This window comes from Manis javanica, chromosome 17, assembly GCF_040802235.1.
Source record: "Manis javanica isolate MJ-LG chromosome 17, MJ_LKY, whole genome shotgun sequence".
NCBI lineage: Eukaryota > Metazoa > Chordata > Mammalia > Pholidota > Manidae > Manis > Manis javanica.
In genome coordinates this window covers 53,507,580-53,530,763 of record NC_133172.1, presented here as the reverse complement: position 1 = coordinate 53,530,763, position 23,184 = coordinate 53,507,580, and the positions used below count along the sequence as shown (strand labels likewise).

The 23,184-nt window shown below is 41.8% G+C and overlaps 1 protein-coding gene across 9 annotated transcripts in view; it reads left to right on the top strand.

Moving 5' to 3' along the window:
- The window catches only part of WDR59 (WD repeat domain 59), an 83,512-nt gene continuing 60,328 nt past the window's right edge, over window positions 1-23,184 (top strand). For 4 of the 9 annotated variants that reach the window (XM_073225873.1, XM_073225871.1, XM_073225872.1 and 1 more), the window contains exons 1-3: window positions 1-227; window positions 17,938-17,987; window positions 22,329-22,420. In XM_073225873.1, coding sequence (XP_073081974.1) covers window positions 40-227; window positions 17,938-17,987; window positions 22,329-22,420 — 330 coding nt within the window. In that variant the 5' untranslated portion in view covers window positions 1-39. Of the gene's footprint in view, window positions 228-17,937; window positions 17,988-22,284; window positions 22,421-23,184 lie in introns of all 9 variants that reach the window. The other 5 variants (XM_073225876.1, XM_073225875.1, XM_073225874.1 and 2 more) reach the window with 4 other exon arrangements.

Here is a 23,184-nt window from a genome sequence, read left to right as displayed (position 1 = left end):
TCCGGGAGGAGGGGGCGGAGCCTGCTTTTAGGTCAGCCAATGGCTTGCGGTCAGGCGGAAGAGGGGACGGGGCGTGGCAGCGCTGAGGGTTGCGTGGGGCTCACGGAGCGCGGGAACTCGGGGTTGTGGGGTGCGAACGTGCCGTCCAGGGCCTGGGCGCCCGGGTGCGGGAGATGGCGGCTCGATGGAGCAGCGAGAACGTGGTTGTGGAGTTCCGCGACTCCCAGGTGAGCCGGGGCCAAACAGAGCCTTCTGGGCATGCGCCCTCCCTGTTTCCCCTCCCCCACGCTGCCGGGTCCGTCTCGCGGGGTGGAGGGGTGGTAGCGGGGCAAACCTTCAGCCCGGGCTGGGGAGATGGGTAAGGGGTTACCCGGAGCTGTCAGACCCGAGTGGGAGAGGGGTGCCTTGATGACTGTTGGGAGCGGTTGGGGCAAGCACGGACGGGGTTTCGGGGCTCCTCGCGTGGGGCACGGGGAGTGGACTGTCTTGGGACACAGAGGCGCAAGGATTGCGGGCCAGTGAGTACGGAGGGGCCTTCCCTGAGCAACGTGGTGTGCGAGGGCGTGTTTGCTCCTCGAGGCCAGGGCCTGCGCCTAGTGACTTTGGGCAAGTGGCAGAACTCTGAGCCTCAGATGGGGGAACTTAATTCTGCCTATGGAACTTTGGGGTGGATTCGATTAAGAAACTGCATTCAGTGTGCCTCTTTCGGCCCCTAAGCTTTTAAATGTTTGCAGATGCCAGAATAGTGGAAAATACCGTTAGTGAAAAGAAGTGCGCTTTGCGTATATTGCATGGATTCGAATCCCAGCTCAGCCCCTACCTAGTCTTATCATTATCTAAGCCTCAGTTTTCTCACCTGTCAGAAGGTGCTAGTCATATCTACTTCATACTTCATTCTGGACAATTTTATTAACTTATACATTTAGATTGTGTGGCACAGTGCCAGGGATATATGTGGTAAGCCTCAAAAATGTTAGCACTTACTAGACATTTTTATCATTCTTCTATTTTCTGTCTTCCATAGGCCAGGCCTTGTGCTAAATAATTTATCTGTATTTTCCTTTTCTGATTCATGAAAGAGCCATGCAAGGTAAGTAGATGTTATGCCTTTTGCCAAATGGGAAAGCTGATCCCCTTGTGGCTAATCTCAGGTGACTTGGCCAAGGCCTCCCATTATGAGGCCTCATCGGGATTGAGTGCAGGCATCTGGCCCAGGGACGGTTAGTGGGCTTATTACACTAAGTTGCTTCATACTGTAGAGCCTCTCATACAGTCATTCTTCAATAAATATGCTGCCCTTCTCAGCACCTAGGACAGTGTCTTCGTGATTCCCTTAATTTATTCAACAAATATTTATTGAATATGGTACTTTCTTTGTGCCAGGCTTTCACTCATTTATTCAGCAGGGATTTATTGAGCTCGTTCATGCCAGGTGCACATTGTGCCAGGCACTGTGGGGGTACTCAGGTGATTTATACTGAAGAGAAATCCGGATTAGGACAAGAGGGTGATGTGGTTTCTTCTTTCTAAAGCCCCATCCCTTCTTTTGCCATAAAGATTAATGAGTGGAGGAGCCACCCACCAATTTGCTTTCGGTGCCCTGTGATACATGGCCCCCATGGAGAATCTGAGTAGCAGCATTGGGATTAAAGGATTCTAACTCATTTTGCACCATCAGCATGGTATCTCTGGGAGTCCTGCCCTCTCAAGGGAGGCGCGTGTCTCCTGGGGGAAAAAGAAGCAAATTCCTGTTACTGTCTCATTAATTGCTTTCACTGGGGACTAATAACAGAATCATGTAAGGTAGATACCTCTGAGTCTGCTAATTTGGAAGCTCCCGATCTGCAAAAGCCCAGGTAGTCTCACCCGACTTCCCTATGGAGATGTAATTGAAGAGGCTTGCAGAGAGGGTGCTGATGCTGTGAAGTAGTATCACATAATTAAACCTAAACAGCAGTTGTCCTAATAAGAGAACACGTTTTTCTTTCTAATTTTTCTATTCAGTTGGAAGGGAGGGTACATCTTAGTGTGAATTAGCATGGTTTTATGGTTGATTCTGGCGGCAGTTGGGAGAGATACGGACCCATCTTATTAACTATTAATATAGAAAGAAAAAGTGAAAATTCTTCATATTGTCTTTTGGAAAAGGAAGGCCAGAAAAAATAAAGTTTTCAAAAGACCCCACCTCGTTTTTTCAAAATAACCCACCTCTTTTAAAAATTGTTTAAAAAATTACAGCTTTTAGGTTTTTCAGAGAAAGGCCCCAGCCTGAAAACTGAAACTTTTTTTTTACGGTTTACATAAGCGTCATTTACTTTATAAAACAATGCCTTGAGGTGGTACTGTCATCGATTCATAGTGAAGAACCTGTTCTGCTTGGCAACTACTCTGAAGTGGCCTCTGGCATCTATGAGTGTCAGTACTGTAAGAAAACTTAGAGATAATCTTCTAGAGCAATAGCATCCAGAAGAATTTTCTGTGACAAGAAGTATGGCCATTGAACCCTTGAAACAGGGCTAATGCAACCGAGATACTGTATTTTCAGTTTAATTAAATTATACTTAATTGGCATTCACATAGCCATTTGTGGCTAGTGACTGTGGTATTGTAAAGTGCACTGGAGATGAAATAGTTTCTACTCTCAGAGGATAGATGGTGGAATATACAGTTAAGTTTCTGCGGCCACAGTTAAGTGCAAAAATCCTGCAGAATGTGACTCTTGTGGTGAAGATGGGAACTACAGATCTGAGGCAACTGTCTGCCTGATGCCTCTACTTTGGCATCTGTGAGAGATCTTAAACTCAGTATGTCCAAAGTAGCTCGGCATATTCTGGGGCCACTCTCCCTGCACCCCAACTTTTTTCCCCCTTCCAATCCATCCTGTCCACAGCCAAGTGATTTATTTAATACAGATTTATTGAGGTATAATTAATGTGCCATAAAATTCACCCTTTTAAGCATACTATTCATTGAGTTTTGACAAAAGTATGTAGTTGTAGTCCTGTAACCCCCAATTAAATACAGGACATTCCAGTCACTCCAAGAAGTTCCCTTGTGCCCTCATGTGGCTGGACTCCTCCTTTCCTCCCCTGCCCCTAGCAGCTGCAGCTGAGCTCTGTGAGAAGTGGAGTGTACAGTGTGGAAACCGTTCAAGCCTGGCCTCTCAACTTAGCCTAGTGCTTTTGAGATTCATCCATTGTTTAACATACTGTTAGTCTGTTCTTTTTTATTGCCCAGTAGTATTCCGGTGTATGAATAGACCACAATTTGTGTATCCATTCACCTGTTTATGAACATTTAGGGTGTTTCAGTTTTTTGGCAGTTACGATGAAAGCTGTGATAAATATCAAGGTGATTTAAAAAAATGCAGATCCTTCAGTAGCTTCCTGTTGCACCCAGGATAGAACAGAAATTCTTATTTTGGACTATTTTGTGTGCTGGTCTTTGGCTACTTCTCAGATCACATCTGGTGCCACTTTCCCCCTCACTCTGTATTTATTTATTTTCATCTTTTTCCCCAGCTACAGTGTAAAATTCCTGAAGATAGGGACTGTCTTACTGACCATTGTATTCCTAGGGCCTAGAATTGTGCTTGGTATGTGACAGCACTCAACAAATATTTTTCAAATGAATAATTCTAAAAATCAATTCTATTGGTTAATAGTATTAACAAGAATTAGGAAAAAAATTTAGATATTCATGGTTCTTAAAATAAGTTATTTTGGAATAGTTTTAGATTTACAGAAAAATTGGAAGATAGTATAGAGAGTTGCCATGTATCCCACACACAGTTTTCCTTATTAAAACATCTTCCACTGGTATGGTGCATTTTCCACAACTAATGAATCAATGGTGGTACATCATTATTAACCAAATCCATACTGTACTCAGATTTCCTTAGTTTTTACCTAATGTCCTTTCTCTGTGCTGGGATCCTGCCCAGAACACTAGGTTACATTTAGTTGCATATCTCCTTACCTCCTCTTGGCTGTGACAATTTCTTAGACTTTCTTTGTCTTTGATGACTTTGCCAGTCTTGAGGAGTATTATGTCTTTTGTAGAATATCCCTCAGTTGATATTTGTCTCATGTTTTCTCATGATAGGACTGGGATTATGGGTTTTGGGAGGAAGACCCCAGAGGTAAGGTGCCATTCTTCCCACATCGTATCAAGGGTACCTGCCATGTACATGCCATGTCACCCTTGCTGCTGACTTTGATCACCTGCCTGAGGTACTGCTTGTCAGGTTTCTCTATTGGAAACTTACTGTTTGCTCTCTGTCCATATTGTATTCTTTGGAAGATAGTCTTTATATGCAACCCACACTCAAAGAATGGGGAGTTATTCTCTCCCATTTATTTCTTCAATTATTCGCACCCACAGATGTTTATTTTCTTTGGACTATAATCCAATACCATTTTATTTTCTTGCTCAGATTGTTTCAGTTTTCAGCATTGGGAGCTCTATCAGGTGGTCCTTGTGTTCCTTTGGCATATCCCCATCAGTGTTTTTGCTTTATTTTAAATATAGTACTTACTTTAAATATAGTACTTCTTTACTTTCTGGCACTACAAGATGCTTAACTCTCATCAGATCTGTTTCCTGCCCCAGTCCTAAAATTAGCCATTTCTCGAAAGAGTCTTGGTTCCTTTTATTGGAGAATTAGAAACCAAGATCTGCTGCATGATGTGCTCATTGCTGCTGGGTTTTCATTGCCTCCAGGCCCTCTCTGCTGATAAAACAAAAAGTATATGTGTGTGTTAATCCATATATATATATACATATGTCTGTAGATATTTCTACATTATATGTAACCATCTGTATCTATATTAAGCTGAACAGGAGTTCATACTTATCTTTAACTCTAATCTGTTATCATTATCATGTCACCCTTTGCTCTTCAGTAACCTCCACTCTGATAGTGAGAAACCTGGCTCCTGCTATCTTCCATCCGTTTACTTAATTGTCCATTACAGTATACATGTAAAGTGGTTTCAGAACTGTTTGCCTGTACCCTTAGAGGAAGTTACTTTATGAGCTAGAACACATGCTATGTACAGTTTCTTTTCCCTTTGGACTTTCAGATTCCACAAGATTTTTACCATTTTTAAGCAACCTTTTGCACTTCTCTACATTGTGGTCTCGTCTATATGAGGCATTCTTTTAATGACATTCTAAAATGTTTTGCCTTAAAAATTATTTTATTATGAAAGAAGTCAAACATAAGTGATATTGGTAACCATGTAAAGAATAATCATAAAATGTATCTTCCACAGAGCTTAAGGAATAGACCATTCCAGTTTTTAAGCCCTGAATACATTTTCTCTAGAATGTATCCCTCTCTTAAGACCATTCAGAGGCAGCAACTGCCCTGAATTTTGGATGAATCACTTCTTTGCTTTTTGTTATGGTTTTATCACACATATATGTAAATGTAAACAATACTTGGGTTTTTTTTTTTGATATCTTTAATCTACAATTACATGAGGAACATCATGTTTACTAGGCTCCCCCCTTCAACAAGTCCCCCCCACAAACCCCATTACAGTCACTGTCCATCAGCGTAGTAAGATGCTGTAGAGTCACTACTTGTCTTTTCTGTGTTGCACAGCCCTCCCCATGCCTCCCCCTACATTGTACATGCTAATCATAATGTCCCTTTTCTTCAACCCCCTTATCCCTCCCTTCCCACCCATCCTCCCAAGTCCCTTTCCCTTTGGTAACTGTTTGTCCATTCTTGGGTTCTGTGATTCTGCTGCTGTTTTGCTCCTTCAGTTTTTTCTTTGTTCTTATACTCCACATGTAAGTGAAATCATTTGGTACTTGTCTTTCTCCACCTGGCTTATTTCACTGAGCATAATACCCTCTAGCTCCGTCCATGTTGTTGCAAATAGTAGGATTTGTTTTCTTCTTATGGCTGAATAATATTCCATTGTGTATGTGTACCACATCTTTATCCATTCATCTACTGATGGACAGTTAGGTTGCTTCCATTTCTTGGTTATTTTAAATAGTGCTGCAATAGACATAGGGGTGCATCTGTCTTTTTCAAACTGGGCTGCGGTATTCTTTGGGTAAATTCCTAGGAGTGGAATTCCTGGGTCAAATGGTATTTCTATTTTGAGCTTTTTGAGGAATTTCCATATTGCTTTCCACAATGGTTGAACTAATTTACATTCCCACCAGCAGTGTAGGAGGGTTCCCCTTTCTCCACAACCTCGCCAACATTTGTTGTTGTTTTGTCTTTTGGATGGTGGCAATCCTTACTGGTGTAAGGTGATATCTCATTGTGGTTTTAATTTGCATTTCTCTGATGACTAGTGATGTGGAGCATCTTTTCATGTGTCTATTGGCCATCTGAATTTCTTCTTTGGAGAACTGTCTGCTCAGCTACTCTGCCCATTTTTTAACTGGATTATTTCCTTTTTGTTTGTTGAGGTGCATGAGCTCTTTATGTATTTTGGATGTCAACCCTTTATCGGATCTGTCATTTATGAATATATTCTCCCAACTGTAGGATACCTTTTTGTTCTATTGCAATACTTGGTTTTATTTTGACTGATTTTAACTGTTAAATATAAATGGGATCATATGGTATAAATTCTGTAACTTGCTTTTTTTGTGAAGTTCATCACTGTTAACTACCATGCCTGTTTGCATGTTGTTTACTAATTTCACTGTGCAGTATTGTGTCATTGTATGAATATGTCACAGTTGATTTATCCCTCTGTCAGTAAACATTTGGATGGTTTCCAGTTTTTCTGTTATTGTAGATGATGATGCATGAACATAGTATTTACAGAAGAGTAGAATTGCTGGGCTATGGGATGTTCATATTCGTCAGCCTCATCAGCAAATGTCAAGTTGTTCTCCAACATAATTGAGATTTTGTATCTCTAGCAGCGGTACTTAATAAATTCTTGTTGGGCCATATCCTCATTAACACTTGAGGTTATCAGACATGTAAGCTTCTCATCCTTTCAACAATTATTTATTTAGTCTACTGCATGCCACGCCCTGTGGATACAGCAGTGCTATGGTCTGGATATTTGTGCCTCCACAACTCCTATGTTGAAACCTAACCCCAAGGTGATGGAATTAGAGGCAGGGCCCTTGGGAGGTGATTAGATCATGAGGATGGAGCCCTCCATGTGTGGGCTTAGTGCCATTGGTCCTGAGAATGCTCTCTTCCCCTCTGCCATGTGAGATTACCTAGGAATTAAATCCTTACCAGACAATGAATATGTCAGCACCTTGTCCCTGGACCTCCCAGCCTCCACAACTGTGAGAAATAAATTGCTGTAATTTATAAGCCACCCAGCCTATCTGCCAGGAAGCCTGAGTGGACAGACAAGCAGTGCATAGAGCAGACAAAAGTCCCTGCCCACATCAAGCTCTTGTCCTTAACGTCTGACTGATTTCCACCTTTTCAGGTTCATGAAATGGCTGTTATTTTGGGGCTTAATTTGTATGTCTCTGATTACAGGTGAAGATGAATATCTTTTCATATGTTTAATTGGCAACTTATTTCTTCCATGAGATGCCTGTTTAAGTCTTACACCCTTTTTTATTGAACTATCTCTTGCAGATTGTGAGGAGTTAAACATTTTTTGGATTCTAACCCTCTGTTGGTTACGTATGTTGTAAATACAGTCTCTAGGCTGCATCTTGTCTTTTCAGCATCTTTATAGTATCTTTTGATGAGCACAAGTTTAATTTTAATGGTGTTTAACTTACGGACTGTGCTTTTTCACTTTTCTTAAGACAAATCCATATCCTGGGTTCACAGAGAGAATTCTCCAGTATTTTTTCTTGCTACCACGAAGTGAGGCACCTCAGTGAGAGACATGTTCTCTGCCCCACTGATGATTGATGGCTGCTTGGTCTCAGGATTACTCTTTCCCTAAGATTCCAGACAAAGATTGCAGACTTTTTTTTTGCTCTAAATAAACAGAATAAAAAACAAAGAACAACTCAGCAAATTTTTCAGCTAAGAGGAAAGTTAAGAATAGCTAATATTTTATACACTTCTCTGGAGCAACCAGCTTCAGTCTCTATTTTTCTAGCTTCAGCTAAAGTTCATTTAGAAAAGTATGGGGATGAAGGGAACAGTAGGGCTATTTATGTTGCAAGTGACTACTATTATGTGAATGCTGCAAATTTGTTTTCTAGAAACTTGATATGAAAATGGAATGGTGAATAGGGGAAGAGCATATATATAGTATAGCAAAGAGGTTAGGAGTTTGCAGCTAAAGGGCCAGTGTTAGGATCTAGGTTGTCTCACCATCTGCCATGTGATCTTAAGCAACTTCATTCTTTCCAAGCTTCAGTTTCATCATCCATAAAACAAGAATAACAGTACCTACCTCTGTCCATGGTTCCCCAGACCACTCCCAGTTTCACTAGGTGGGTTCAAAGAATCCATAGTTGGATTCACTTTCGATTTATTACAGCAAATGATATAAAGCAGCATTAAAGAGAAAAGGCTCTTGGAGTGAAGTCTGGAGGAAACTAGGTGCAAGCTTCCAAGAAGCCTCTGACTGGAGGGCCATTGAGGACACGCTCAGTTCCTCCAGCATTGAGTTACAACACATCTGATATATGAAATTTATCTGAAATGTCCACCAGGAAAGCTCATTAGAGACTCAGTGCCCAAGGTTTTTTTACTTGGGCCTGGTCACATAGGCACACACTGGCCAGCACATACCAAAACTCCAGATTCCCGGAAGACAGCAGGCACTCAGCATAAACCATGTTATCTGCACGTACAGTTTAGGCACGGTGAGCACTCTTACCTGGGAATGGTGGAAACACTTCCCAAATCCAAGTTCCAAGATACCAGCCAAGAGCCAACCTTGCAAGCCAGCCTTTCTAAGGTTAGCAGTCTCACAGCTGCTGTGGTAGCTCTTTTCTGCACACAGAGTTAACTGTGAGGGTTCAGTGAGAATACCACACAGAGCATTTAGCACAGTGGTCTACATTTAGTGCTTGGTACATGTTAATTGACTAAGTTATATTAGAAATCTTGCTGAAGAAAGCAACGAACTTGGCCTGACAAAACAGCCTCATGGAGCTGAGAGGACCTTAGGAAGATGCCTCATCTACTCTTATTTTACAGATGAAGAACCTGAGGCTCAAAGAGATTAGGTAACTTCCCTAGTGATACCCAGCTTGTGCCATTTTAGTCTGTGGGGAAGTAAGGATGTTAGCATTTTAAAAGGGAGACTTTTAAAATGCTGAGTGTAGAACCTCAGATTAGCTAACCTCCAGTAAGCATGAGATAAGGATGGTTCCCCAGCTGCCCTAGCAGCAGTGTCTGTCTAATTTAAAGAGATTGGATCTTGTCATATGAAATAGTCTGATCCTTTTTATATCATTGGGTTTTAATTCTATAAAATTTGAGAGTGCATACAGTGTAGTTGCTCAGCCTGTGCCAAATTGATTTTAGGGGAGCTGACCTAGCTGTGATTTGCATTGATTTGATGTTTCTGTTTGGCATCATTTGAAAGGAGGAACAGGTAAAGTGTTTTCCTTTTTTTAAATTTTTTTTAGAATTTTGGTATCATTAATGTACAATGAGGAACATTATGTTTACTAGGCTCACTCCTTCACCAAGTCCCCCCAACAAACTCCATTACAGTCACCGTCCATCAGCGTAGTAAGATGCTGTAGAGTCACTACATGTCTTTTCTGTGTTGCACAGCCCTCCCCATGCCCCCCCTACATTATACATGCTAATTGTAAGGCCCCCTTTCTTCCACCCCCCTTGTCCCTCCCTTCCCACACATCCTTCCCAGTCCCTTTCCCTTTGGTAACTGTTTGTCCATTCTTGGGTTCTGTGATTCTGCTGCTGTTTTGTTCCTTCAGTTTTTTCTTTGTTCTTATACTCCACATATGAGTGAAATCATTTGGTACTTGTCTTTCTCCACCTGGCTTATTTCACTGAGCATAATACGCTCTAGTTCCATCCATGTTGTTGCAAATGGTAGGATTTTTTTTCTTGTGGCTGAATAATATTCCATTGTGTATACGTACCACATCTTCTTTATCCATTCATCTACTGATGGACAGTTAGGTTGTTTCCATTTCTTGGCTATTGTAAATAGTGCTGCAATAAACATAGGGGTGCATCTGTCTTTTTCAAACTGGGCTGCGGTATTCTTAGGGTAAATTCCTAGGAGTGGAATTCCTGGGTCAAATGGTATTTCTATTTTGAGCTTTTTGAGGAACCTCCATATTGCTTTCCACAATGGTTGAACTAATTTACATTCCCACCTGCAGTATAGGAGGGTTCCCCTTTCTCCACAACCTCGCCAACATTTGTTGTTGTTTGTCTTTTGGATGGTGGTGATCCTTACTGGTGTGAGGAGATATCTCATTGTGGGTTTAATTTGCATTTCTCTGATGACTAGCCATGTGGAGCATCTTTTCATGTGTCTGTTGGCCATCTGAATTTCTCCTTTGGAGAACTGTCTGTTCAGTTCCTCTGCCAATTTTTTAATTGGATTATTTGCTTTTTGTTTGTTGAGGTGCATGAGCTCTTTATGTATTTTGGATGTCAACCCTTTATCGGATCTGTCATTTATGAATATATTCTCCCTTACTGTAGGATACCTTTTTGTTCTATTGATGGTGTCCTTTGCTGTACAGAAGCTTTTCAGCTTGATATAGTCCCACTTGTTCATTTTTGCTCTTGTTTCCCTTGCCTGGGGAGATATGTTCATGAAGAAGTCTTTCATGTTTATGTCCAAGAGATTTTTGCCTATGTTTTTTTCTAAGAGTTTTATGGTTTCATGACTTACATTCAGGTCTTTGATCCATTTTGAATTTACTTTTGTGTATGGGGTTAGACAGTTATCCAGTTTCATTCTCTTACATGTAGCTGTCCAGTTTTGCCAGCACCATCTGTTGAAGAGACTGTCATTTCCCCCTTGTATGTCCATGGCTCCTTTATCGTATATTAATTGGCCATATATATTTGGGTTAATGTTTGGAGTCTCTATTCGGTTCCACTGGTCTGTGGGTCTCTTCTTGTGCCAGTACCAAATTGTCTTGATTACTGTGGCTTTGTAATAGAGCTTGAAGTTGGGGAGTGAGATCCTCCCCACTTTATTCTTCCTTCTCAGGATTGCTTTGGCTATTCGGGGTCTTAGGTGGTTCCATATGAATTTTTGAACTATTTGTTCCAGTTCGTTGAAGAATGCTGTTGGTAATTTGATAGGGATTACATTGAATCTGTAGATTGCTTTGGGCAGGATGGCCATTTTGACAATATTAATTCTTCCTAGCCAAGAGCATGGGATGAGTTTCCATTTGTTAGTGTCCTCTTTAATTTCTCTTAAGAATGTCTTGTAGTTTTCAGGGTTTAGGTTTTTTACTTCATTTGTTAGGTTTATTCCTAGGTATTTTATTCTTTTTGATGCAATTGTGAGTGGAATTGTTTTCCTCATTTCTCTTTCTATTAGTTCATTGTTAGTGTATAGGAAAGCCACAGATCTGTGTGTATCTGTGTATTAATTTTGTATCCTGTAACTTTGCTGAATTCCGTATTAGTTCTAGTAGTTTTGGAGTGGAGTCCTTAGGGTTTTTTATGTACAATATCATGTCATCTGCAAATAGTGACAGTTTAACTTCTTCTTTACCAATCTGGATTCCTTGTGTTTCTTTGTTTTGTCTAATTGCCGTGGCTAAGACCTCCAGTACTATGTTGAATAACAGTGGGGAGAGTGGGCATCCCTGTCTTGTTCCCAATCTTAGAGGCAAAGCTTTCAGCTTCTCGCTGTTCAGTATGATGTTGGCTGTGGGTTTATCAAATATGGCCTTTATTATGTTGAGGTACTTGCCCTCTGTACCCATTTTGGTGAGAGTTTTTATCATGAATGGATGTTGAATATTGTCGAATGCTTTTTCAGCGTCTATGGAAATGATCATGTGATTTTTGTCCTTTTTGTTTATGTGGTGTATGATGTTGATGAATTTTCCAATGTTGTACTATCCTTGCGTCCCTGAGATGAATCCCACTTGGTCATGGTGTAAGCGTTTTCTTTTTTTCTCAACAATTGTTTCTAACTCATCTGGGGTTGTAAGAGGAAGTGTTGATTTCTTTCCTAGTCTTTCAAAATAAATAAACTCTAGATGGTGCTCTACAGATAGCAGTGTTCCCTACACAGAGGCTTTCCTTTGCATTGAGTGAGGGGAGAAAGACAGGAAGTCCAATAAGGCTGTATACAAATTCTTCCCAGAGAGATCGTCTTTCTAACAGGACCATTGTGTTTGTACCAAAATTTACCTATAAATCCAAAATGGATTTGTAATGCAAATCACCCCCAAATTCAGTGTCATTCAACCATAATAAAACATCATACCTGTTATTTTTTAAAAGGTGAAAATGTTGGAGCATTAGCTTTTTTTGGGGAACAGCCTTATTGTGATATAATTCATGTCATGTATAATTCACCTGCTTAAAATATTGATGATTCAGTGGGTTTAGTGTATTTGCAGAATGTAGCCATCACCACATCATTTCTAGAACATTTTCATCACCCCAAGAATGTACCTTGTACTCTTTAGGCATCCCTCCCCACTCCCAGCCCTTGACACCCCCAGCCCAAGGCAACATTCACTAATCTCATTTCTGTCTCTTTAGATTTCTTTCTTAGTCTGGACATTTCACAGAAATGGAATCATCATATATGGTCTTTGTGACTGGCTTCTTTCACTTGGTTGTTTTCAAGGTTCATCCATATGGTAGGTTGTAGCATATATCAGAACTTCATTCCTTTTTAGGGTCCAGTAATACTCCATCATATGGATAGACCACATTGTGTTTATCATTCATCAGTTGTTGGATATTTAGGTTGTTTCCACTTTTTTCCACATTATGTCTAATGCTGCCACGAATGTGTACAAGTTTTTGTATAGCATAAGCTCTTAAGACCCATATTGTCTGTAATGGCATTTATTGAATACATACCATGTGCTGGGCATTGTGCTAATGAATTTTTACCTTCAAGGAATGATGATCTAATGGAGGAGACAAATCAGTAATAGAGAATTATTGTAAAGTACCATAAATACTCTGTAAAGAGAAGCCTTGGGTACTGTGCAAGTTCAGTGGATGTACAGCTGGCGCACACTAGGTGTGTGTGATGGATGGTTCAGAATAATTTTCTTAGAAGAGCCTGAACTGAATCCTGAAGGGCCAGGTGAAGAATTGAGAGAAGTGTATTCTGGGCAGAAGCAGCAGCTGGTACGAGGGTCCAGAGGTGAGAGTGCTTGCCTGAGTTTGGAGGGCTAGAAGGAACTCGTGAAGAATTCATCTTGACTGGAGTGTTGGGGTGGTGCTAGGGGTTGTGAGGTGAGAGATGGGCTGTTAGAAGTGAGCAGAAGAGAGATCTAAGTGGTCTTGAATGCTGTGCTAAGGGTGCAGTCTGTTATCCTGCAGACTGTGGGGTGCCATGGAGGGAATGTGAGCAAGCCAGCAGCAGAGCCAGACAGAGGCCTGGCAGCAGTCTGAGGGGGAGGGAGCAAGGCTGGTGACAGGCAGGTGACGAGGCCTGAACTGAGGCAGAGATTGGAGAACATGGATTGGTTAGGGCCAGCCTAGAGAGGGGTGTCCAGAGTTAGAAGGAGTCCCAGGAGAGTCACAGCACAGAAGCCTAGGGTTTGAAGGAGGGAGTGACCATTAGTTCTAATGCTGCCACAAAATCAAAAGTACAATAAGAAAAGTATCCACTAATTTCAGTGACACCAATTGCTGGATCATCCTTTACTGTTGTACACCTGAGAGGTGACAGAAGGGGATTTGGAATCCAGTTCTGACCCCAGGGCCCATGCATACCCTTCCTGCTGCCCTAGACAAACTCCATCTTACACCTGGAGAAATGCCATATAGGTTCTTCCTTTTGATAAAATGGTTTCAGCTTCTTTGTTGGTGAAACCAAATGTTTAAGAACACAGCTGCCTTCATGAAGAAACGAGATTTTAAACAAGGGCAGCATCAGTTTGTGTAAGGAGATTTACAGAGTCTTATGGAATTGATAGTTTTTATTAGCCATCAGTTAGCCTGTCTTTTCCAAATTATTACATACATTTTCTTTAGGCCACTAAAAAGCAAAGGTCACAAAAGCCATGTGATTCCTGAAGAGAGTCATGAGAGCCGGCCTGCAATTGACGGAACAAAGGCTATTAAGAACTTTATTCTCTTTGTTTAAAGAGGTCCCTTTTGACAGGGAGCAGTTCTGAACAGTAGGTTTGTTTCCTACATGTGGGAGAGGACTGCAGTATTTAAGAACAAAAGTTGAAAAGAAGATATGATTGGAATTTTACATTCTAAAGTATAGAATTTGTTCATCAAATTTCTCTCTTCTAGTAGAAGGTTTCACACAGCAGGGAGTCGACTATTGAGGTTTATTATCCTGGGAGGTATTGAAGAAGTGAAGGAATTTTGGAAGTGTAGATAAATTCATGGGGAGAAACAATTGTTTGAGTTCAAGGAGCCCCTCAGCATATTATGAGCTAGAAGGACCCTGATTTTGCCCTGGTTCTGACCTATCTTCAAAATAGCAGATGTTCACAGAGCACCTGTGTGCACAAAGCACCTGGGTGCTCTGGGAGAATGAAATAGACCCCACCCTGCAGAGGCTTGCCAGCTAGTGGGAGAAGATAAATGGGTGCAACACTGCCTGCCACATAACTAGTGAAAGTGAGTCCTGTGAGCGCTGGGCAGCGAAGATGCCCTGGGAGAAGGTGGGATCCCCTTGGCACACTCTGGGAGAGCTGCTTACAGAGGTACGTCTTGGGACTTAAGCAATGAGTAGAATTTCAACAGCAAAATAAAGAGAAGGACTTTCCAGGGAAAGGGAAGAGCTTAAGCATTTCTTCAGAGTTGGGAGAATTGCTGACATTTTTTGAGAAAGGTGAGTCTTCAAATGGGTGTGGCTTGAACAGGTGTAGTGAGAGGTCAGATGGAAATGTCCTGTAAGAGGAGAGACTGGCAATGCCTTTGGAAAAAAGTATGTTTTATTATAAAGTAATGCAAGTATATAAATAATACAAAAACACAGGCTGATTTAGAAGAATAAAATTAAAACCCCATAAGAACAACTACCATCTAAACATTTTGATTACTTTGTTCAGTTTTTTTTTAAAGACATAAATAGCTGATTTATGTTTCAGTTCACAGTAGGTATAAAATACTGCTGTCCTTTCCTTCACTGAGCTGTCTTCAGTCAGCAGCCAAGCCCCTTGTTGGTGGTGGGAACTTCTCTCAGTGACTGTAAGGACTCCCTGCCTGTCTTGTAGTGGGATCATGTAAGATTCCCGTGGTCTTAACCCCAGACGTCCAGGCAGAGCGTCTCTCAGCCTGTCCCTGGCTGGTGCGCTGGGGCTCATGGGACCTTGCGGCAGGGACTCCTGCCCCACAGAGCTCCACCTTCTGCTCGGGGTAGGGTATTTTCACTTTCTCTGCTTAAAGCACCCCCCACCCCCCCACCGCTGTTCCCTCTTGGGGACAGCCTAGCATAACCCACCTTAATGTGCACCTACAGACATAATGTTGGCCTCTTTTTTCTGAGGTAAGAAAGGAGTTTTACTTTTTAAAAATAACTTACTCTGGTAAAATGATATGGTGAGTTATGATACCCTATTTGTACTTTGTGCTTTTGTACTTTTCCATGTCATTTTTCAATTTTTGCAGAATATACCTTTGTATAAATATGCACCATTTACTTGGAGATAACATGAAATCAGCAACTTTATATGAAAGTTTTGCTGTATTTTGGATAGGTTCTGGAGGTGGGATTACTGAGTCACGGGCATGACTTTTTTTTGTATTATTACCAGAGCACCCTTTATCATCACTCTACCGCAAATGTAGCAGCTTGAAGCAGCACCCATTTATTAGCTCACAGTTCTGTGGGCCTGAGGTCCAGGCACTGCAGGGCTGGTTTCTCTGTTCAGTGTCTCATGGGCTGAAACCCAGATGTCAGTGGCTGTGTTCTTATCTGGAGACTAAGGAAGAATCTGCTGACAAGCTTATTCAGTTGTTGGTAGAACCCAGTTCCTGGGAGTATGGCACTGAGGTCCTGTTCTTTTATGGGTGCTATTTAGGGGTCACTTTCAGGTCCTTGTTATGTGGTCCCTCCACCATTACATGTTTGCAACAGAATCTTTCTCATGTCAAATCCCTCCCCCTTTGAATCTCTGACTTCCCCTGTCTCTGGCCTCAAGACCTAGATTTAAAGAGCTCATGCGGTTAGGTCACTGTGCTCCCCCACCTCCTGCCGAGAACTTTTTCATCTTTCCAAACAGAAACTCTGCTCATTAAACAATATTCCCCATTCCACACTCCCACCAGCCCCTGGCAACCTCTTTTCTACTTTCTGTTTCTATGAATTGACCTGCTCTAGGTATGTCATGTAAGTGGAATCATGCAATATTTGTCCTTTTGTACCTGGCTTATTTCACTTTGCAGCTTTCTGCAAGTTCATCCAGGTCATAGCGTATATGCCGCTGGATGTAGATGCCACATTTTCTTTATCCAACCCAGTCATCTGCTGATGGACATTTGGGTTGTCCCAGGTCTCTCTGTCTGAAGGTCAGCTGATTTTGGGCCTTAATTACACCTAAAAATCCCTTCATAGCAGCACCAAGATTAGTGTTTGAATAAGGGAGAGAAAAATGTGTGTGTATACCAAGGCCCCAGAATGGTGGGGCTACCTTACGATTCTGCCTCCCACACACACTGTAGAAAGATTATATTGCCCCTGGTTGGGGGTGTGGGGTACCATCTTGCCTTCTTTCATACCTTTTAATCTATTAGTTGCACAGAAGAGTTCTGGAAATGGCATCTCATTTCATTGCCTGCCTTTCCAGCTGAGCTTTTCTCTGCTTACGACTCTAGTGGAATGAAGGATGCATAATAATCACTTTTCAGCCTCCAGTGGGAGTACTCTGGCTTCTTGTCCCCAATATTCCCTGTGACGTGTTTCTTGAGGGCGTATGAATGTGAGAAACCCATTAATAAGACCAGAGAGAGTGAGGAAGGGAATTTCTGTTTACCATTTGTGATTTGTGAGTGCAGCAAAATGTACAAAATGGATTCTTTCTTGATAGTCTCATGGAAATATCTTAGAAGCATTTAGTAATCAAACAGTGGCACATGCTGTTGCAGCTAATTCCCTGAGAATGTAACAGGATTTGAACTTATCCAGGTAAGATAATTTAGGACTATAACTGCCATGATTAAAATCAGTCTCATCCTTCTTCCTGAATGCACACTTATTTGATTCAGTGTGGTCTTTGGGAATTGGATGTGAGATCCTGAAAAGATGGTGCTCGCTAGGAATTGGGAGACCTAGACAATAGAAACCAACAAAATGTGCTAGAAATTTTAGATTAAATGGCAACTGGGCATCTTAATAACAAGAATATGACTGTGCATTCAGCAGGGGTACTGTTTGAATATTACCAATTGCCATGTGGCTTGGAGAGGTATGCGTGCATGTGCGTGTGTGTGAATGATGTCTGTATGTGTGTGTGTCTGTGTGTGTGTCTGTGTGTCTGTGTGTGTGTGTGTGTGTGTGTGGTCTAGGTTAGGTTTCCCTTGGAAGGTACTCTTAGTAGCTCTGTTTGCTCTGACCTAGTCTGATTCTCCGAGGGCTCCAGGACTTTATGTCTCCTCAATTTAGAATACACCAGCTTGGTTGTGTGTAGTTCTGGTGTTGGGGAGAACAGGTGGTGTCTGCCCTATTGTAGAGGGTCAATGTCAGGTTTGGATGAGAACTAGAGGGGGATAGAGGTGTCTCCTGTAGAGACCTGATGACCTGCCAGGTGGGGGCATCTCGGGCCATGGGAGAAGGAAGACCCAAAGATGCCTGTCTTTTCCAACCTGAGCTGGCTTTGCCGGCAGCACTGAATCTGTGTTCTCTCTCACAGGCGACTGCAATGTCTGTGGACTGTCTGGGGCAGCACGCAGTGCTTTCTGGGTAAGTGAGCTTGCAGAATTTGTCTGCCGTGATTTCTGGGGACAAATTGCAAATCAAAAGGTTGCTGGGAAGTTGAAAAGTACTCTTATATTTAAGGTTTATGGTCATAGGGTTTCATTTTGCTATTCTAGTGACCCCAAGGGTACCTGTAGGGATTGTTTGCAGTTTATTTTTGTCTCTGCCTTAAGGGGTAAGCAATAAAATTCCTTTGAAATTTTAGTGACTTGTAGTTTGGTCTTGAAATTGCAATTTTCTGTTTACTGCACAGACTCTTTAGAACTATGCTATCAGGTTTGGCCTAATAGGTAGTTACTAGGATTGAGATGATCCAGGTTCTAGCTTGGCAATGCCATTAATTATAAGCCCATGGACATTTATTCAGTTAGCTTCCCTGGACTTCGGTTTTCTTATGAAGGAATTCAATTTCATCATGAAGTTGAACTGCATAATTTCTGCAGTGTCTTCTGGTTCAACATTTTTAAGATTCTGGGAATTAAGGGCCATCCCTGCATTTGCTAAGCAGCCTAGCAGTGCACCATTTGGTGACATTTAATGGTCAGAGTCCCCTTTCCCTTGTATCTTGTTCTCAGTCACTGCCCCTGACTCTCAAATTCAGCTATATTTTCATTACATTGGTTGTTTATGAAACCATTTCTAAGTCAATGGAGTATTTTCTGTTAACTAATTATTTTATTTTGAAATCCTGTTTAATTTACCTTTAGCAAAAAGCAAAAAATAAATATTTGAATAATTCAAAATAAACATTTAAATAATGCAGTGGGAAGTTAGATCTCCCCGTTCTCCCCAGACACTTATTGATACCATTCTTTTGTGTCACACTGGATGTATGCATGGTAAGGAAAAATTGGTATGTCTCTTTTCTGACCCCTCCCTACTCACTTTTTTTGAAAACAGCTTCATTGAGGTGAAATTCACATACCTTGCAATTCACCTATTTAAAATATATAATTCAATGGGTTTTGGTATATATTTTTAATTTCCTGCTCAGTTTTCAAACCTTTTTTTCTAAATCAGGGAAATACCTATACATAGTTTAAAAAGTCAGGGGGCATTACAAGGCTTAGAAGGCTTAAAATGTGAGACGCAACCTTTTCCCCCACCCCAACCCCACTCACCAAGAAGCAGCTCCTTGAGATTCATTTAGCTGTTTCTTCTGGCTTGCCTCCACTTTCCCAAACAGTGTATGTGTACTGCTGTACCTCAATTTATCTATCATAGATATTTCAGATTGACTTCTTAGAATAGAAGATGAGGATTTAGTATTTTTACTTTGTCCTGGGAGTCTCTTACATGACTTTCCCCCTCCTTCCAATATAGGTATATAATAATTGTTGGTTTGAATCAGTATTTGGGTTCTTTTTCTCAGTTACTGTTGAGAGCTCCTATGTCATTCATATTTTGGACTGTGTGTGACCTATTTTTTTTCTTTGGAAGCTCTGAAATCCTGCCTTTGTCTCTAGTGTTATCTCTATCTCTAGTGTGTATGAAATTGGCACCGCGATTGCTTTGATGTGTTTTTTTCATCCATTGTGCTGACTACTTAGAGGACCCCCCCTTTTTAACATCATGACTTATGTTACTGAAACAAATAAAAGTGTAATATATACTTGGCATCATGTTGTCATATTCATAATCCAGACAGTACTGTCAGGTGCCCTGGAATCACCGTAATTCAAATGTTAGACTTCTGAGCATTCACCGAAGCAGATACTGTCATTTAGAGCATTCCAGGAGAAAATGGGGTTCTGGAATTGGCAGTCGTGCAAGTGATCCTGGTGTGGTGTGTTCTCAGATACGTATATGTCCACTTTGTTTTTCAACATGATCTTGAAGTTCACCATTTTGTTTTCTTACAGTGAACTTGAAAATATAGAGAGTATGGTGTAACTTAAGTGCCCAGCTCAAATAAACTTACAAATTTATACACCTGTGTGATCACTATTCAGATTACGATACAGAATAATTGTTAGCTTCTTGGAAGACCCTTGAGTCTGGAAATCTGTCTTTAGTTTGGAGAAGTTTCCCTGCATTAGGTCTTTGATACTTTCCCTGTTTCCTCTTCACATTCTTTCAGCTCTCCTGTTAGTCCGTGTGGGATGCCCTCTATGGATTCCTTTTGGTCTTTTTGTTTTAGAGTTTTCTTCCATTTTAACTTCCAAACCATCCATCAGATTTCTTTATTTCAACTGTTACTTTAATTTCCAAAAGCTCTTCCTTTTTCTCAGTTCTTTACCTTGCCTTCTTTTACCTCTCTGAAAATATTCTAGGCTTTTTTCTTTCCTCTGGCTGTTTCCCTTTCTTCCTTTTGGTTGTTGGTCTCTGTTTTTCAGGTTTCCTCGGGTGCCTGATGCTCACCGGCTGTCTGTTAATATTGAAGAGTGATGGAAATCTCTGCTTACGTGTGTGATGGTGGGGTTCCCTCAGGGGGTCAGAGGGGAACAGGCCCTTTTGTTGGAGGGCGCCTGAGTATCACTGTCTCCAGGCTTTTCATGTTGTTTGTTTGTTTGCTTTTGTTTTTTCTTGGGCCGGCCGTTTCCTCCTGAGGAGAGTCTTGTGGTCACTAGTCACTGTCCTAAGACAGGAAGCTGAGTTCTGTGGCTGCCAAGTCAGGGAAGAGGCCCGCGGTCTCACTCCCCTTCATGCCCTCCTGAGCACAGCACCTCACACTCGCCCTCTGCTGTGCGTCTTGTTGCAGTCCCTCGGCTTCTGTGAAGTAGCTTCTCTGTAAAGCACATGACCACCTCCACCTGGTCACCTGGCTCCGTGGGATGCAAGTGAGCCGCTCCTCTTTGCCCTCTCCCGACCAGCTCTCCCTGTTCTGTTCTGCCTTCGGCTCTCCAGCCCTCTGCCGTGCCCTCGCCTGCAGACCAGCCTCCCAACCCCGCCTGGGTTCTGCAGTGTGACTCAGCCATGTCTCACTCGCTTCCCCTCTACAGGGACGTGGGCATCAGCTCCTTTTACTCTGAATCAGTCACCACTTGTCCACCTGCTTTGCATTTCCTCTCTCATCTTCCTTGTCTTTGTGGGGTTCTGTCTTTTATGTTTTTACTCTTATTTTAGTGGGTCTTCAGTGGGGCATGAAAACAGACACGTATGTTCAGTCAGACGTGTTTGTTGTGAAGAGCCCACCTTGAGCTGCTCTCTGCTCCATAATGTCTCTGACCCCTGTTGGTGCACACCCCATATATAAAGCTCTTAGCTGTTTCCTGGCATTTTAATGGGAAGATGCCAGCCTGCCTGCCAGGATCAGGTGATTCCTTCAGAGGAAGTCAGAGGTTCTAGATCTTTGTTCCATACCAACTGCCTTGGAAGTCCCACAAGTTCTGTGAACGTGTATGACTTACCTGTACTTTCCTTCTACTCCCTTAACCATCCTTCCTAGGGTTTCTGCCAGTCTTACAAGCCATGTTAACGTTAATTTCTTATCTCTTCTGAGCAGCTACTGTTAATCTTTTTCTTCATTATTGAGCCCACCTCTCCTCATTGACGTCCAGGGGCTTGGAAGCTAACAAAGAATCAACAGCTGATGGCTGCTGAGGTATTCACACACCAAAGATTTTTCACTTAAAAGGAAAATAGGAGAACGTAGGACAACACTGTTTTTAGTTCCTTTCTATTGATTAGTGCCTTAAACAGTATTGGCACTTAATATATTATTTTCATTATTACTATTTTTTGGTTATTACTGATAGATTTAATTAAAACCTCCTGATAGATTAAATTTAGTTCCCTTCACCAGGTAGTCAGCTGGCAGGGGAATTTGAGATTTTCTGTAGGATATTTGGTTAAGTGATAAGTGATTATTTAACATATTTATTGAATGCAGAACACTGCCTGATGATGAGGAATGTACAAAGACATTTGAGACATGGCCTGTGCTCCAAACACTCAGTTTGGAACGAGAGCCTTGGTGGTAGTAGTTCTGCTTACCCAGAATGCTGCAGTCAAAATACAAACTGCCCCGTGGAGTTACACAGAAGCTGTGGTCTTCCTAGATGGGGAATTGCGAGAGGCGAGAGGCAGGGTTGGAGCTGAATCCAGGGAAGAGGTCAGGCTTTCATGGATATGGTAGGAAGACCATCTCTAGAGGCAGACTTTCATGGGGATACGGCTCCTGCCTGCCTACCAGCCACCTTGAGTTACTCTTGAGATAAACGTCTTGTGTCTCTGGGTATTTTTTGAGCACTGCTTACAAGCCTCATGCAATTCCAAACCTGCTTTTCTGTCTTAATGCTAATGCTGTTATGTAATTACAACATTGGTGTTGTTTTCCTAGCCGCCGATTCCTATACATCGTTAACCTAGATGCCCCTTTCGAAGGTCACCGAAAGATCTCTCGCCAGAGCAAATGGGACATTGGAGCTGTGCGGTGGAATCCTCATGAGAGCTTCTCACACTATTTTGCTGCTTCGGTGAGCTCATTTAAGAAGTACAGGGAAAGGCTTTTAAACATGTGATCTGGGGCTGGTATGTCTATGTTCTATTAGAGGAGAGAATGTAGCCCTCATTTCTTAGGCAGAAAAGAGTTGTGGATGGTTCTAAAAGGAAAATAAAGGCAAATTACAGGTTAAGAAATTTGTATGTATGTGTGAAAAGAATTGCTGGTACCATCAGGCCTTGTATTTCTAAGGATTGAATTCAGATTTTGCAAGGTACACGGGTAGATGCTTCCATGTCTGCATGTGCTAAGCACCAATTTTCATTAGCAGGAATGTAACCAGCCAGGAGTCTGAAAGACGTTCTAAAGCTGGTCTGGGGCTGACCTTCATGCTTTCAGAAGGATCAGAAGATTCCATATACTCTTCCCCTCAAAGGAAGGGTTTCATTAGATAAATTAACCCCCTGATTTTTTGTGCCTGTTTGTATGTAAATTTTTCTGGGGAAAAGATGCATGCATTTTATTAGGTTTTCTAAGAGATTCATAACCAAAAGCGATCTGGGTTAGATCATCTCTGGTCTCTTTGGCCGGATTCTACATCAGCATTTTATTCTCTTCAAGCAATTAGAGACCCAGGCCAGAAGAACAGTGCCAGGAGGAATCCTTTCTGTCATTGAAGGGATACAGCCATTCACAGGCTGTCTGGGTCTGTTCTTATCAGAAGTGACGGTCTGAGAAAAGAAAGGGCACGTTGTAGTTTTAGAGCAACAAAAAGCTGCTTTTCCCCATCATTTCCAA